We start from the raw sequence: 18,554 nt of genomic DNA, 5'->3' as shown, positions 1-18,554 counted from the left end.
TGTCTAAAACTGTCTCAGTGCTGAGACAGTTACTGCATTTCACCCTGTGACTGCTGCTAGAGCTGTGCGTTATTCAGTGTACACTGTAAGCACATCAGTTTAAATATAGATTGTTTGGCTTGGTGCCAGGGGCATTTTTAGCTACGGTTCTGGGTAGGGCAATCGCGGTCATTTTACAGCTCCCACATTATGGATCCTACTGGTGTTGGTATTCCCCTGACTTTTTATCTAACAACAAAAGCAGAGTAAAATTTTTACTTTTTCCGTAAAATATCTCAAAATGTACAAATGAATAGGCACAAATTTGGTGATCCCCTGACCTTCTCAGTGAAATGTGAAACAATTGATACACACATTCATGCACCCCAAAGGATGAATGTGGTGATCTTTAGAGCTAATTAGCAAATGTTAGCATGCCAGCATGCTAAACTAAGATTGTGAACATGGTAAACATAATACCTGCTAAACATTTGCATTGTCAGTGTGCACATGTTATCATGCTGAGGTCAGAATTGGCGCAAAGCACCACTGTGCCTAAGCACAGTCTCACAGAACTGCTGGCATAGCTGTAGACTCTAAATCTAGTTTATTTTTGTCCTCCTTCCTATGAATGACGATGAAAGATTGTACTAACAGTGACTCAGCTCATTGCTATCTTTCTCAAAAAAGCTGCAAGTTAATTGGTGGGGTTTATGGAGGAAAAGTAAAGAAGGCATTTGTGACACATTGTGTTGCTTATGACATTAAAGTAGCCCCTTGTGACATCAGCTTCTCCTTCCTCTGGACTCACGCTATGGTGTAGGCTACTATGGTCACAGCTGTGTTTGAGCCTCCTCGCTCTGGGGTCAGGAGGTCAGACTTGGGATATTGGTGAGTCTGAAAGCCTTAAGTCCCCATGTCTGTTGACACACTTCATTGAATAAATGCCCCCATCATCCTTCACGAAACGCCTCTCTTTACAGGATTAGGCTCTGACAAACATCTCTTTATTCTGTGGCTGAGGCTCCACGACCCCCGCCATCACCTACAGCGTACTGTAATGTTTGATGGGTTGAAGTCAGAAGATGTGTCTGTCACAGGTCTGGTGACCAATGATTGCCCTCCCAGCTGTGACCTTGCCACTTACATCCAATGGTAACAGGTTCAGATGCTACTTTACATTGCATCAGTGACACCCCACATTTAAAATTCTGCATCTGAGGCTCCGCTCCCCCCATAGTATCAGTATCACCTTACTGAGGACTGTATCGCACACTGTTGGACAAAACAAAAAGAAAAGTAATGAAAACAAAACGACAGTGAAACCACAGAAACGTCTGATGAACAAGCCAAGGACATTTTATGGCAAAAATTTTAAACAAAGGTAAGTCCACCTTTTGTTAATTGTAGTTGCAATTGTAGTAGAGAAAATATATAATTAAATTTTATATTGATTGGTTTGATGAATTTATGTGAATTGTTTGATTACTCACAACACACGTAACACATTATAATCAATCTTTTGATTGGTCCTATCATTAGGCGATCATCCTGCCTGACTTTTATGAATACATGTTAGCAAGAATTGTTCAGCTTTCTCAGTTTTCAAGGCAACACTGATTATTTAAAATTGGTATTATGATGTTTAATGAGAAATTATAAATATATTTTATAAATAAAACATACAATTTTGTTTTCATTTAATTTTAAGCACAAACAACCAGGAGAGGACCATGGAGACACTACTGCTGATTTTGCTTGGACTGCAGACAGTGAAGGGAATGGGGTGGGTATGATTCAGACCAGTTAAGCACATTTTGTAGAAACACAGTTACTAATGATATTTTAGCACAAATTCAAATGAGTTTTTATTATAAAGGATCCTCATTGAAGCCATTTTAACTTTACTGTATAACTATTAACTATTTAAGATTGCCCACACAAAATCCATTGCTTATTACCTTTGTCTGTTGCTGTCTTGTGTCTGTGTGTGTGTGTTGTATAATAAGAATCTTTATACAAGTAGAAAGTAGAAGTTCCCTTTTTGACCTTAGAATTTGGGACTTTTAACTAAGCTTTAGGAAAGTACCTTGGTGCACAACAGTAGACTTGAACATGAAGTATTTGTGATGAAATTAAATCTCTGTACCATGCTCCAGACACTGGTGTGAACACACGGTGGAGGAGAGAGTAGAGCGAGTCCTGTCCCCACGTCTGCAGCTTGAAGTGAGCTGTTCTGAGGTGTATCAGTATAACACCCAGGGCTGGAGGCTAGATGTGGACCGCATGCGCATCAAGCATGGGGATGATGATGGCATCGCACTATACTACAAACAACAGGGCCCCACGGCATCCTGTTTTCTATACAAGTAAGTGAAAAGTTCAGCAATTGTCAGTCTGTTGGCCTGTCTCTTAGTCTCCAAGGTATGAAGAGTTTCAGGTATACCATTAGGTGGCTCAGAAGGGGAAGACAGGATCACTCAGTGTTCCCAGTTTATTTTCAGTGATTCAAAAACATTCTGGCAGTATTGCTAGTCTCAATCAGATGAAACGGCCACCTTGAAACATTTGCACAGATGGCATTTACTTTTGGTGTTAATGTGTTGTAGTGGGAATGTGGCAGGGGATCATTCCCTTATCGCTACAACAGTGACTCCTTTTGGTTGTTAAGGGCACCTGTATGAAGGTGGTTATGATTGTGGGGGGAATCGCATGAACACGTGTATGTTAAACCCTCCTAGTGAAATAAATTGACTTGGAATACAGAACAGGAAGTGAGACAGTCCAGTGAAGGTAGATACTGCCAAAAATGAATACATACAGTATTGTGAATATATTCATGTTTCAACTGATCTGATCTCAGACCCCCAGAGGTGGAGAGCCAGATGGTGAACAAGACAGTGAGGGCATGCTGTGAAGGCTGGGGCGGACTACGCTGCTCTGAGGGTGAGGACAAGAAAGCAACAACTGCTGTGCATGCATCATCCCTTTGTTACATGTGAAATGACACACTATACAATCAGTGCATCATTACATAAAATACCACAAATTTTGTGAGAAATTGGAAATGTACTGTAATCAGTAATAACTTTTGTACAGTTTCATTAGTCAATGAAAAACAGCAGTGTCTTACATTCTTACTTTTCTGTGTTTCTTTATTGTGTAATCAAAGGTTGTTGGTCAAGCCCAAAGCTCAGGCCTTTTTTCATTTTATTGATTATGGGAAAACATTGCAAATCACTAAAACTACTTTAAACTAACCATAATAGAATAGAAAATAACCTAATAATGATGTTTCAATGGTGTCTTTCACCAGCTATTATGGATGTAATAAACAAACCTCCCACTATTTGTCATTTATTTTAAAGATCTAAATGCAGTGACTATATCAGGATTTTCCTTTGCAGTCACATTTTCTTCCCATTTTTAAAATTTCTTTCACCCTAACCCCTTTCCTCTCCATTTACTTCCTCCATCCTTCATCTAAACTTTTCTCTCTATATTCTTCCAGGTGTGAGTGCGCGTGGCCAGTGTTACTCTACATGGAGTTGTGAGGAGTTTCCTGGAGTTCATAACTCCTCCCTCATGCACATGGAGCAGTGCTGCAGCAGTATGTGGGGGCTGAGCTGGAAGAATGCATCTGACCAGACCTGCTTGTCTTGCACATACACTCTCCTTCCTGGTCAGAGAACATGGATGCACATTATGCACACACGTACTGGACCTACCTAACTGTTTAAGATGTTGTTCAAGCATGAATTTTTGACATGCACTGAATTTATTTCTCTTTTCAATCCACTGATAAGTCTGCAGTTGCTCATTACTTGTATTTCATATGACATCACATGAGAGCTAATTGCACACACTTCCTCTCTCTACTCTCTCCCTCCTCTTCAGACTCCCAAACTTCCCCTCTGGTACGTGGTGGTTTGCTGGGTAGCGTCAGGCTGCCTCAGAGCTCGGCCACCTGCATGTCCTGGGGTGGAGCCCACTACCGCACTTTTGACAGGAAGCACTTCCACTTCCAGGGAAGCTGCACTTACCTGCTGGCCTCATCTACTGATGGCACCTGGGCAGTGTACATCAGTACAGTCTGTGACAGGAGAGGAAACTGCAGTAAGGTGTGAAATATGGCAGATTCCATGGATGGATGGAGTTGATGAAGCGGTATAATTAGTGGCATACTTTTCTATACTTTTCTCTCCACTAGCCATAATGTAGCAGTAGTTAGTATATATAAGCATGGTAGTAACATTGTGAAGCTTAGCTGAAAGCCAGGTTGGCCTGCTTTGATTTGCTTATATGTAATAAAAAAGTATGTTTGTCAGAAAAGCAGTGATGGAAATGTCTGCTGGTTTATGTTAATGTGTCTGTGGCCATCTGCTTTCAGGCTTTGAGGATGATGCTGGGTCTAGATTTGGTTTCAATTCATCACAGGAACTTAACACTGAACAACCTCCCTGTTTCAAATGGAGAACCGCTCTTCCAAAATGGTAAACTATTTTCAAGCAATCAATCAAGCTCTCTCTCTCTCTCTCTCTCTCTCTCTCTCTCTCTCTCTCTCTCTGGGGTGCAGTTAGCTCAGTTGATAGAGTGTGCGTCACAAGTCCTTGCTGCCGCTCGCTGGATTCAAACCCGGGCTTTACCCTTTGCTGCATGTGGCCTCTTATTTCGCTCCCTCTTTCCTCTCTATCCACTGTCCTATCTAATAATAGCAAAAACTTATTTTCATTTCTTGTCTGTTAACCAGGCAATCCGAGATTTAAAATAACAACCGGAGACGAGCATTATTTTCTTTATTTTAACTTCTTACAGGAGTGAGTGTTCATTGGCTCGGGGACTTTGTGTTTGTGGAGAGCGGCCTGGGAGTGAGAATGAAGTTTGACCTGACCAACACAGTCTACCTGACAGTGACCGCCGAGCATCTCGCATCCACCAGAGGTCTCTGTGGAGACTACAACAACTATGCTGATGGTGAGAAACTGATCAACAAGTTCTCCAACCTAAACAACAAAATAGGTTGTTTGTCCATGCCTCCAAAAACGACACGAGGGTTTCCTGTACCAGTCCAGCGACAGGCAACCGAACATGGTTAACTTTATGAAACAGTCGCAGTTTGATTACGTTTAGGCAACAAAACTACTTGGTTAGGTTTAGGAAAACATCATGGTTTGGGTTATAATAAATACATTACATAAGTCACATGACGTATATTAATCAAGTGACGAAAGTCACATAACTCACGTGACGGAAGTCAGTAACACTATCTTACTTATTTAATTGGTTTCACATTCCCCTTGTGAAAGTCCTGGGTTCCACCTTATCTACCTCCTTATTCACACTTTCTCACTATTTATAATACTTCACCCTTCTTCCTTCTCTGCCACTAGAGGTTGCTCCCACAATAAATGTAAATATGGGTCATAATAACGTCACTTTTTTCACTTTTTCTAATAGAGGCACGCGCACACATACACACACATACACAAACAAATTATTTATTCCCCATTATCTCTTGAAATACCAAAGATAACCCTAACTCTTTATAGTTTTGTAGTTCACATATCTTTGCAATGCATTAGTAACCTATCTGTGTCTTGGTGCCATAGATGATTTCACCACAATGGGTGGAACTGTATCCCATTACGCCGCCAGCTTCGGCAACTCATGGAAAGTTCCTGACCAGGAGAATCAAGTACTGCATTGAATACACTGAATGAGTATTTCCGTTATAGCTCTTTGTTACCACTGTTATTTTTCTTTATGAGAAACTATGAGCTATATTTGTGCTCTCTGAATACACACTGAAAGTAACCGCATCATTTTGAAGCTAATTTGATATGGTTTCAGCAGTTCAGTTCTATGACACTTCTACTGTATATACAATAAATGACAAAGTGCACACCTGAGATGAACCCTCTGTAATTGAGTCTCTCTGTGTCTCTGTCTCTTTCAGGGCTGCAGTGATGCAGCTGAGCTTGGTCACAGCTGTGATGTGTCAGCTGACCCTGCCTTACGAAGGCAGGCAGAATCAGTGTGTTACCGATTGCTGGAAAACCCCTTCACACACTGCCACCTAAGGGTCAGACAACCTTGATGTGCATCACAGACGACATTACCAGTGTTTGCTAAATTAAGTTATTAGGGTCAGGAACAAGACCACGCCTCTCTCTCAGTAATCTAACCACCCGTGCTTCACTTATTTCATCCACCCGTGCCTCTCTAATCCAATCACCTGCACATACGTATATAAACACATCTAATCCCTTTCTCTCTCGTTTGTCTCAGTTTCCACTACCATTTGTTTAGACTCAGACACTAACACTCAAACCACTTAAACGACCAGTCCATGGTCAAGCAGCTCTTTCTCTCTCTCTCGCAGCAACCACTACTAGCGCTGCTGTCTATTCCGCTACAGTCACAACAACAAGCCACATCGGTCCATGTTATGGACTTACTCCATTTCTACCTTTCTTTCTCTGTTCCCCTCCCTCCCCACTCCTCCCTCTATATCACACTGCATCCTACAGCAACCCCCACCCTGAGTCTGCCCACACCACTCATCGTAAATCCCATGACCACCAGCATTTTCACATTGGTCTCCACCGTTCCCCTTTCCACCCACTTTCAGCCGTACAACCCTCACCTTCTCTTAGAAAAAATCCTCTCAGGTACCCACCTCGATCTCACATTTCTTTTCCAGCCATCCATTAGCAACACCACCAGCCCCAGGGAGCTCTTACCACCCAACAGCACGACCCAGCTTATACGTCCAACCTTCACGATCTAGGGAACTTACGACCATAGAATTTGCCTCTGCGTTTTCTCTTTATTGCAATACCATCTATTCAGTGTCCTCAACCGCAGGGCCGAGTTTGAAGACTACCTCTCCATGATCTTGCATTTGGATCTGCGGTTCATCGAGGATATCCCCAATCCATCATAACCTCCAGTCCGCCCTCGCCGAGCCTATACAGTGGCCAAGTTCTTATCAAAAGAAGTTGACAACGGCTTCACAACAGGTCCACAACAATAATTTTTTTCCGGACATGTCAGAGAACACAGATATGTGGGAGAGATTCTGAATGTGCAGACAGTTCTGAACATGAGTAGAAAAGCTGCTGAAACACAGGAGCTATTAAAGTCCATGAGTTGATAACTGAATTTAAATTAAATCATTTATCATCGAGGTAAAAATGTGCCCCAAACAGATAACATTTCATTTTTGTTTTTAAATATTTTAGTTTGAATCAAGCACAATAAATATTATTTATTTATCAATTTTATCAGTTTTTTTAATACCATTTATTATTTATTTATTATTTATTGCTAACAACTATAGAGGATAATAACATAGTAAAGAAACAACATTTTGATTTTGGGACACTTTACACAAACTTCAGGACGGTTCAAATTGTTTTTCAGGACAGTTCAAGGACAGAGGTGAAAAACGTTAGTCTGGAGCCCTGCCATATACCTTAGCAGTTAAACTCCTTCATCAGACTCCTTCCGGAGCTCCTACCTCTTACATCTTACGACGTCCACGCTTTGCTCATTTTCGCTCAGTCTAGCATTTTCGCTCAGTCTAGCAACACATTTTTTGGGGATCATAATGCTAGTGCTTATAGAGTCGTGCCACGATCCTGAGTCTCGACCCCCGGGTTCCTAGCCATTCCTACCACCACAACCCGATCAACCCCCTTCATCCCTAACTTCTCGACCCCTTCATCCCTCCCCTTCCCAAACCTTCTCGCTACCCAAATAAACTACCTCTTGTACCTCAGTTGGTGTGGTCTCAGTTAGTGAACTCTTTGTTTATCACTTGATGGTACTGCTTTTAGAGACTACATTGTAGTGACTACATGGATGTCTATAAGTAACTAAGTAACAACTGTCAATGACAGAATTAATAACTAGTTTAAATTCAACTTACAGCATTGCCAAGGGGTACTTTTGACATCACTCTGGCGTTATCTTACACTGAAATTAATCTGAGTGTAATAAAAGTCTGGTTAATGATTTATAAATTTCAGTTGATGGAAGCTATAATCCTGCACATGGATTTTTACCTTTCTGACTTTAGAGACTCCTAGTTTCAAACTTATTTGTGCATGCTCTTTGATGCAGGTTTACTGTTGAATAACCCAGAAGTGACAAGATTGTGACGTATCTTTCAGTTGGACCCAGCAGCGTACATAGATGCCTGTCTCTACCTGTACTGTAGCCTTCCACCCAAAGAGAGGGATTTGGCAGTGTGTGACACCCTGGCCAGCTATGTCCGAGAGTGTGCCCAGCAACATGTCATCATAATGTGGAGGACAGCCGCCCTATGTGGTAATTAAATAAACTGATTTTAGTATCCTGTTGACTAAGTGTGCAAAGGGCTTCGGACATGCGATGCTGCAATTTTAGATTAGACACATCTCCTTATCTGAAACGAGGGTCTTGGGATGGAGGGTAGTGTATGCTGTACAGATTGTAAAGTCCCTTGAAGGAAATCTGTGATTTATGATATTGAGCTTCAGAAATATAATTGATCTGGGTTGAGTTGACACTTTTGGCAAAGCATCCTCTCTGTCTATTCATCCCTAAAAAATTTACTGCAAAAAGTTTAGTAATTGCATAAAATGCTAAAATGTCACAGTAACAGTAGAGAACAGTCTGTGAGGTTACTCAGTTATGTAAGTGACACAATAATATCTACCGTAAAACTTCAATTAATAGCCGAGTCCTAAATAACCCCCTACCCCGTTTACTGGCCTGGTGTTGTAATGCATTTTGACAAATAAACACAGGTCTCCATTAGACGCCTGGTCCCAGGGTGACTCTCTGTCAATATCAGAGCAATCTGATGTAGTATTTTAAAGTTACAGCCCTTGAAAGTGTCTAATATTTTCACTGAATTTGCTGATTTCAGATGGATGTTAAAAGAAAATGTCCTGTTTCCACTGACTCATTTCACTTCACAGTGACAGCAGACCACCTCAGGGTGACCCTCTGTTAATATCAGAGCAATCTAATGTAGTATTTTAAAGTTACAGCCCTTGAAAATGTCTAATATTTTCACTATTTGCGACACCCGTAATGCCTAGAAAAAACACGCATCGCAAAACTTGACTGGCTTGACTGTCGTTTTTGAAGTGGAGGCTGGCTTGACTTCAATGATAAAAGATACCTGATGCTGATACCTGTTCAGAAAAAAAACAACAAGAAAATTGGACTCTGATTGTAACTTGTTTTAACAAGCTAGATATGTTTAAGTTAGGCAATACTGCTGGTAAAAAGCACCTTATTTGTTTAAAGTGTTTGCAAACCACGTTATTACACTTGTGTATATAGCAGTAGGCTACATTTAAATTAAAATTGCGCAATACACTACTTCAGAATTCAGAATTCAATTTTACGCATAACAATGCGATTAATCCCAAATTTTAATCGTTGCCCAGCACTAGTTTAAACTTAAGATTAATATGACATGCCAAGACTAGACCAAGTTCAGGCTGTAGTGACACATGTCATGACTGTATTGAATTAAGCAAAGTTGGGTTTTATATGCTTATGAATTTAACTTTTAATTTGTAACAGATAATAATTTCCCCATAATGTGGATAAACCATTACAGTGACTGCATGTACTACATTCCAATTCAGTTTTAGAATTGGCAGCTTCCAGACCCAAAAGCAGGTTTCAGAGGAAGATAGTGATAAGAGCAAAGGGTATTTATTGCAAAAGGGAGTGGGGAGTGGAAATTCGTGAGTTGACTATTCTTTTACTCTCGTCTTTCCAGGTCGTGTCTGTCCCAGAGGTCAGGTTTTTTCGGACTGTGTCTCCTCCTGTCCTCCCAGCTGTGCATCTCCCCAGCCCCCTGGGCCTGCTGCAGCCATGGGGCAGTGCAGGGAGGAGTGTGTGGGGGGCTGTGAGTGTCCACAGGGCCTGTATCTTCACCAGGGATTCTGTCTAAAAAGAGACGATTGTCCTTGTTTCCATCGCAGACGCACCTACCAGTCAGGGGACAGGATACAGCAGAGATGCAAAACCTGGTAAGGAGAAACTGTTTGTGTGTCTCCTAAGTCTCTTTTCCCTCCTTCCCATATTCTTCTATATATTTCACCCATTTCCATTCTTCTCTTTCTGTCTCTCCTTCCTTCTTTTTATTTTATTACTCTTTTTAATCCTCCCAGTGTGTGCAGAGCAGGCCAATGGCAGTGTACTGGGGAGAAGTGCGCTGCCCAGTGCAGCCTGATGGGGTCACTACAGGTGACCACCTTTGACAAAAAAAGGTATTCACTAAATGGAGGAGACTGTCCCTTCACTGCTGTTGAGGTGAGATGCATAAAATGCAACCATGGACAGTTACACATTCGAGATATGAGATGCATTTGTGTGTGTTGCAGACACTTCTCTTTTGTGATTATGTTCTGTCTGTGTTCAGGACTTTGTTGACAGGAAGCTAGTGGTGAGTGTGCGCTGTGGAGTGTGTACATCGGGAGAAGGAGGAGGCCTGGGTTGTCTTAGGGAGATGTCAGTGACAGCCCTCCACACCACAGTCTCCATCACAGACACTGGTGAGTTATTTGTTCACTCTTACCCACTACTGACTGTCAGTAATACAGAGATCATTTTACACAGTGGGGACAGGAAACATGACTAATATTAAAGCTCCTACTGGATGTCTGGAATTATTTTTGATCATAGCATCTTTAAACTATTTCTGATGGCGTAACAGTTTATTAGTACAGAAATTAAATAATTCTGACAAAGAGTATATATGTGGTTTCAGCCCATTTATTTTCTGTATCCACAAATCAAATCTGTGGGTGGGAGAAGGTGTCCTCATATTTGAAGTTTTGCGTTGTTTTTAATTACCAATGGGTCAAATGACTCATATCTAATGATCACCATAGAAAATCAATGCCGTTCTCCTCAGTTCTGTCAAACTTTTTAGCATCTTTCAGTATTGGTTTCCCACAACTTGGAAAAAAAAAAAAAAACTTTGGTAAACATTTAGCCAAATATTTCCATAAGGACATGATGGAAAGCAAAACAGAGCAAAAGGAGAGTGAATTTGATTACATTTATCAGGTGGGCACGACGCCTAATAAATTGCATCGTTGCTGTGTCTGCTGGATGTGTAAATGCCCCCAAGGGCAGTGGAACAGGTTGCCACAGATGTAAACCTTAAAGAAGTCATATTATACTTTTTGGCTTTTTCCCTCTCCTTTATTGAGTTATTTATCTTTTTGTGCAGGTAATAGGTTTGCAAAGTGAAAAAGCACAAAGTCCAGCCTAAAGGGAGTTCCCATCTCCCACACTGCTCAGAACTGCCTGAAAACAGCTCGTTTGTAGTCCAGCCTTTTCCCTTTGATCCCTGTAACGTCACAGCGAAATACACGTCATAATGCTCGCCAAACGGCTAGTCCGACACACCCTCAAAAACACCGGTTGAAAAACACACTGAGCTGCAGCACAGAGTGACAAGACGTTTGCCTGCTGCCTCTCTTCTCCCACCCAAACATTAGCTACCCGCCAGGAAATCAATGGACATAAAGCTGTTACTGTGATGTAGAGACAGAGCTCAGTTACAACTTTATGGATCAAAAATACTATCTATATAATAATTTCTTACATATTAATAACTCACCACTCTGAAACTCTTGCTTCAGTCCATGTTGCTAAGCTGGTAAGGGGAACATAAACAGCCTAACCAAAGCCATGTTTACCGGCTTCTTGCTGACCCGCCCTACTCTGCTTCTGATTGGCTAGTAGTCCTTAACTAGGTACTGCACATGTGCAACTCCAAACAAAGATCTTATAGAGGCTAAATGTATCACTCCGTAGCTAAAAAAGGGCAGTCAACAGAGGAGCTGCAGCAATGTGCAGTATGACAAAAACATGTTTTTTTGAAAATGAAACCATGTAAATTTGTTCGGGTACACCCCCTGAATAAAATAATGAATAATATGACCACTTTAACAAACATATCAAAACAATTACAAAATCAGCTTACTATCACTTTAAAAATATATTTTTTTAAAAGATCATCATCATCTCATGTCCAAGGAGGACCTTGAGAAAATTATACATGCATTATTTTTTAGGAAACTGAATTATTGTAACAGGGGCGGCACGGTGGTGCAGTGGTTAGCACTGTCACTGTTCTCCCCATGTCTGCGTGGGTTCTCTCCGGGTGCTCTGGCTTCCTCACACCGTCCAAAGACATGTGGCCTAGGTTGATTGGTGACCCTAAATTTTCCTTTGGTGTGAGTGTGAGCGTGAGAGGTTGTTTGTCTATGTGTGGCCCTGTGATGGATTGGCGACCTGTCCAGGGTGTACCCCGCCTTTCGCCCGATGTAAGCTGGGATTGGTTCCAACCCCCTGCGACCCTGTACGCAGAATAAGCGTTTGACGATGGATGGATGGATTATTGTAACAGTGTTTTCACAGGCCTCCCTAAAAGCTTGATTAGACAACTACAGCTCATTCAGATAGCTGCTGCTAGAGTTTTTACCAGATTTGATCACATCAGTTCAGTTCTGAGGTCACTACCCTGGCTTCCAGTGAATGAGAAAAATCAAGTTCAAGGTTTTGTTGCTCATTTATAAAGCACTAAATGGGATGGGACCAATATATATCAATGATCTAATTTAAAAGCATAACCCTACCAGATCCCTCAAGTCTTGAAATACTGGGCTGCTTGCAGTTCCCTTCCTTAAGAACAAAACATGGAGAAGCAGCTTTTTGCTTTTATACTCCTTAAGCTCCCAAAATACCTGAGATTGGCTGGCACCTTACAGTCTTTTAAGTCAGGTCTTAAAACATTCCTTTTCTCTAAGGCTTTTTAAACCTGCACAAACTTATTCATCACAATTTTATTTGACCAAGCTTGTAGCTCAGTTTAATACATTTATCTTTTAATTGTATTGTTTTAATCATATTTGTTAATCAATCAATAGTCTTTTATATATATTTTAATTTATAGTGAACTATTTTTCTGAAGTATCTTTATATTTGTATCTTTAGGTTTGTTAAGCACTTTGAATGGCTGCAGTGTTGGAAGTTGCTATATAAATAATTGCTTGTCCTTGCCTTGAAAAAAAATAAAAAATAAATAAAAAAGCCTTTTAAGCCTAATCTACAGGTGAATGTACAGCAATTTACATTCAAAAATGGTTTCTCAACTGAACTCCTTTTTGTTCATTATTATCAAGTTACTGGCTTTCTATTTTGAGAATTATTTGTTTTGAATGTGTTTATGGCCTTCAGATTGCTTACAGGTGGTATTGTTACTTACAGGTACAGTAACGTTGAACGGCCACAGGGAGCTGTTACCTGTAGTAACAGGGGACCTGGTTGTGCACAGGGCTTCCTCTTCATTTCTTCTCATCCAGACTTTTGGAGCACAGCTACTCTGGCACCTAGATGGACCTTTGGTCCTCATCACCCTGCAACCTGGCTTCGCAAACAAGGTAACATGCACACCTCATATGGTTAATTCTGTTGTGCCATTTTGAGTGCCGAGGTGGTTCAGAAGTGTAGAACTTGCATGTGGCATTTTGAATTTCCTAACATGCTGTACTATATGTGACTACAGGGAAAGACACAAAATGGCCATAAATTGAACCTTTATGATCAAGCACAAGTCAAACAAACTTCAACTCTACTAGTGCAACTGTACTAGTGCATGGAACTGTTTGAGCTGAAATGTGCAAATGCTGTATTCAAGGTGCGTGGCCTGTGTGGAACACTGACATGGAACCAGCATGATGACTTTACCACCCCAGAAGGAGACGTGGAGACCAGTGTGTCATCATTTGCAGGGAAATTCACAACCGAGCACTGTACTCTACCGAAAGGATCTCCACCTGACCCCTGCACCACATACACCCAGAGGAGACAGTATGCAGAGACAGTGTGCTCTGTCATACACAGCCCTGTTTTTCAGGTAGTTTGCATAATGTTTGTTAAATCTCCCACTATCTCAGAAGTGCGCATCTTCTTCTATGTCCCTCTCTTTTTTTCCCACACATGCTCCTCCATCTCTGATTTTGTAGGTGTGTCATGACGTTGTGGAGAGGGAGCCCTATTTCCGTCTCTGTCTGTCTGAGGTTTGTGGCTGTGTTCCACAAAAAGCCTGTCACTGCACCATCCTCACTGCCTACACCCAACAATGCGCTCAAGAGGGCGTAGCCATCCACTGGCACAATCAGACCTTCTGCCGTAAGTAGAGAGGCCTCTGGTTTAGTTGCATTTCAGGAAGTCCATTACAAGTTACTACAGATTGGTAATTTACTGGTCTGGTCATCATTGCCTTCATTTTATTTGTTTGTTCATCCGTCTGTCCTGTAATCTCAGACACCATTGATAAGATTATGATTGGTCCAAGACACAGCCAGTACTGCACAAAACTATCTGTGTGAACAAGTAGCAGGTGTGAAAAGTGAAGCCAAAGCGGAAGTGTCTTACTTGCATTCTCATGGCCAGCAGGGGGCGACTCCACTGGTTACAAAAAGTCTGATTGCTTTGGAGTTAATGAAAAAATTACACAACTTCTCACTTGATTTATTAACTCACTAAACACGTACCTAATGAATTTCCGTCTCAATTGCCAGTTTCAAGTCTTTTTCAATGCAGCATTTTGTAAAATAGAAATATAAAGAAGCCTATGCTTTAAGGCGTGGCTACCTTGGGATTAACAATCCACTGCAATGTGTACATTTAACTAGCCGTGAACTTTTCATTTAAGAACTAAGAACACCCTTGTGTGTTTTCAGTTCATGAAAGTTAATTGCTTGCCTTAAAATGTATTGTTCAGCAATTGGTTGTAGTAAACGACACTCAGGAGTCTGCTGTGTTTCCAGTAAGTACGTTTTGTTTTAAGCCTGTTTTTCACTGTTCAAAATAAGCATCCCAATTAATATCACAATTACCGTGACTTACGGATGAATCGTATTAAGCTAGCATGAAGTCCAATAGCAGTTCATCTCACAGATATGTGGAGGAAAGGAGGCTTAAAGCATAGACTGTATAAAAAAAAGCTAATAAGTTGTTTATCTATTTGTACAATTTTGGCAGCCGTACTTTAAACACTTAGCTTCAATTGAGCTTCGCTAAGCCCCGCCCCCTTACTGTTGTAATGTCCGACAAACTGTCAGCGCTGCCACTGTCTATTACTGCACTTCCCGGAGAAATAAAGTCAAATTTGCTGGAAAAAGCGATCTCAGAAAGAAGCACAGTTTTGCTGTTGCATTACACATTTGAAGGTTGTATTCAGGTTGTATTAAGACAGAAGCTAAAGCCTACGATCACACAGTACAAGTGAACCACCGCATCCCCCGACGATTGAGACAAAAGACAACGATTAAGGATCAACACTGTTCCTGTAAAGCTGGCTAGGCCTCTATTCACTATTACAATCATTAAAAGCAGAACAGCAGGGCTTTACATTACATTCAGTAGGAATAAACTCTTAGCTAGCGTTAACGTTAGCTAACTAACATTACATTAGGAACAATCCACAGCTGCCATTTTTCTGGATTTATTTTAGGTTTTGGAAAGAGAATAAATTGTACTTCTCCTTTCAACCTCTCTGGGTAACGACTGCAACTATTACAAGTGCCCCAGGAACAGCGTTTGACCATATCTTACAGCCAAAAAAAAGCTAGAAAATACTCTTTTTGCATTAGAGTCAATGGAGCGTATCCATGAAAGTGTCGGACCTCAGTTAGAACGAGTCCTGTACTGCGCTGTGATTGGTCAGCTGTGTATTTGGGACGTGGCTTAACAAAGGGTCACTTAAGATTTTAGGCCCTCTTGGAATTATGAAAATGTATGACCCACACTGTTATAGTAAAAACCCATACACAATGTAATTGAGTGCCCTTTATGTTTCACCCTTTAAGAATAATTAGATAACATACCAAGCTATGTTACAAACCTTTTCTCCTGTCTTCCCAGCGGTCCAGTGTTCAGGGGGTCAGGTGTACCAGGAATGTGGTCGTGTCTGTGGAAACTCCTGTTCAGAGAGCTGGAGCTGCGATAATGGTGGAATTGGTCTCAGGATGTGTGTTCCAGGTTGCCAATGCCCACCTGGACTAGTGCAGGACCACCAGGGCCAGTGTGTGCCCATCACTATGTGTCCCTGTGTGCAAAGAGACAAGATGTACCTGCCTGGGTCTGTTACTCAGAACAACTGTAACACCTGGTATGTAGCAGCAAGAAATTGCAGCTGAGATTTCACGCATTTGTTCAAATCAGGTATTTCCAAGGTCAAGGTACTTTATTATTCCACTGGGGGAAATTGTTATGCAGCAAGTGTTCATATAATGACAGACAGACAGGAAAAGGATACCAAAGGATACAGACAGGACACAAAAAGACAACATCAGCAGCAACATTATCAGATAAAAATAAAAATATGAAGCTAGGGCAAGAAAATGGAAATTCATACCAAGCGCAAAGATTCCAGAGTCCAGAGTCCAGATATGTCAGCCTGTCCTCAGCAGAAAAACGACCATATAGATTGTTTCAGCCACACAAAATTACAAGTCATGTTTACTTTTCACATGACAATGACGGTCACATATTATAAATAGCCATAAAGCTGTACTTCGTTGGTGGTGTGTAGGATGAATTGATGGCAAGTTAGCCTCCTTTTACCCTGGAGACCGGCGTTCATTTCCGGTGTGAAACAAGATTGATTTGTTGCGCAAGTTATATTTTTAATAAAGTTATGTAGGATGCGTAACTAACGTAAGTTACGCAGTAGCATTAGTTTCCTAGCTAACTATGTTAGTCTTAAAGGTGTTGAAAGCCCCCGTAGCCCCTAACCTTAACATTCACAAGGGTGTGTGCCTAAACCTAAATCAGCAATTTTATGCATGTCGACCGGTGAACCCAATACCCGCACACATTGGCACTACTAGTGGGTAGGTTTCACCTCCTTTGTGTCTCTACGGTCTCCACGTGTTTATGTCATTTGACGTAGGTCATGTGATTTACATAATGTAGGTCTGGTTGCAAAGAACAGAGGCATGGACAAATGCCCCCTGTAGGGACGCTGTTGCGCTATGAGTCGTATAAGTCGTATTTGGAGGTTGGTTACAACCTATATGTTGTTGTTTAGGTTGGAGGACTTGTTGGATATGCAAGTGTGCAAACATACAAATGTGCCAGATTAATGCAAGGAATGCAGCCGAAGTGCTACTTGCTATTGAGCATATTAATAGCACTAGGAATGAAAGAGACATGGAGTCTATTAGTCCTCCGAAAAGGTGCCCTAACTGGCAAAATACTCAACTTCTTACAGACACATTTTTGCTACACATTTTCTTTTTGAACATTTTGATTGACACTGTATGTATTAGGTCTAAAATATTTGTTGAATCAGATTTTGCTAGATATATCATCTAATTTATTTGGCACAGTAAAAAAAAAAAAAAGTATAAGTAAAACCAAACCACAAATGAAAGTTTTCTAGTTGCTACGTTGATAATGTCATGTCACAGAACATTCTTTACCTCACTATACACTACAATACTAACGGTGCTGCAGGATGCAGTACTTTTGCAACAAGGACAGAAGACATACTAAACCTGTCGTAAGGAAACATTGTGATAGAGCACAGGCTCTCACTGACCCAATTGCGTAAATTATATTTTTACAGCACATCATAAAAACAGCCCTTTCTCTTTCACGGCTATCTGAATGCTGCTTTTATTATGTGGCAGTTGTGATAAAGAATCAGAGGCAGTAAACATGTTTTTTCTATTGTGGAACACAGCTTTGATGCAGCTACAATATAAATTCTATGGTAGCTTTGGGCTGAAACTCTACTTAAAGAAGTTCCCACCTTTTGTGAGTGTAATGTATGTTTGAATGACATGCAAATGTATATGAGAGCATGTTATCTCCAGTGAGTCCCTGGTGGTGCAAGAGCTCTGATGAAATCACTCTATGTTCCTGCTCCCTGATACAGGATAGGTTGGTTTCATTGCATCTCTTTACTACATAACTACAGTCATCATCACTCTATGGGTCTGAGTCATCTATTAAGGACTGGGTCAGCGCAGTACTGTAGTACTAGAAAGCTACTGATTAATTTGTTTCTCCTTGAGTTTATCATTTACGTGTGTGTCTGTGCGTTGTCCTTTTTGTGTGTGGCTCATTGTAATTGTGTTGTAACTGCTGAGACTGTACTGACCACTGACCCGATACAATTTGATTGAGGAAATGTGAAGTTTTGATATAAAATATACAACAGGTTGTAATGGGAAACTAAGTTTGTGCTACAACTATAAATGAATACTGACATGTCGATGTGTTTGGGGCAGGACAGTTATCAAGCATGTAAAGTTTGGTACAGAGTGACGATGACTCCCTGATACGTCACAGAAATTTCGTACATGTAGGTAAAACGTGCTGCAGGGGTTTGAAGGTCATTTCTTGTTGCCAGCATGTAGTGCTATGATTGTGGTTGGACATTGGCTTGCACAGGGCGGGAGTTTTATCAAACGTGTAAGATTTGGTACAGATTTGATTATGTACAGTCAAGTTACAACAAGTTCCTGTGTCATATC

General features: G+C 41.0%; 1 protein-coding gene across 1 annotated transcript in view; it reads left to right on the top strand.

The window, feature by feature from the left end:
• The first annotated feature begins 4,853 nt into the window (after positions 1-4,853).
• Positions 4,854-18,554, top strand: part of scospondin (subcommissural organ spondin) — a 133,396-nt gene continuing 119,695 nt past the window's right edge. Inside the window, exons 1-11 of the mRNA XM_038692256.1 lie at positions 4,854-4,953; positions 5,589-5,674; positions 5,936-6,061; positions 8,157-8,313; positions 9,767-10,019; positions 10,161-10,302; positions 10,412-10,544; positions 13,273-13,445; positions 13,703-13,921; positions 14,031-14,196; positions 15,934-16,180. Of these exons, the coding sequence (XP_038548184.1) occupies positions 4,854-4,953; positions 5,589-5,674; positions 5,936-6,061; positions 8,157-8,313; positions 9,767-10,019; positions 10,161-10,302; positions 10,412-10,544; positions 13,273-13,445; positions 13,703-13,921; positions 14,031-14,196; positions 15,934-16,180 (1,802 nt within the window). The remainder of the gene's footprint in view (positions 4,954-5,588; positions 5,675-5,935; positions 6,062-8,156; positions 8,314-9,766; positions 10,020-10,160; positions 10,303-10,411; positions 10,545-13,272; positions 13,446-13,702; positions 13,922-14,030; positions 14,197-15,933; positions 16,181-18,554) is intronic.

The sequence above is a fragment of the Micropterus salmoides genome, unplaced genomic scaffold, assembly GCF_014851395.1.
Source record: "Micropterus salmoides isolate LMB-PRFRI ecotype aquatic unplaced genomic scaffold, ASM1485139v1 Ms_hic_scaffold_1, whole genome shotgun sequence".
NCBI classification, from domain to species: Eukaryota; Metazoa; Chordata; class Actinopteri; order Centrarchiformes; family Centrarchidae; genus Micropterus; species Micropterus salmoides.
Note: the sequence above shows the minus strand (reverse complement) of the source record. Positions and strands in the feature narration are given on the sequence as shown.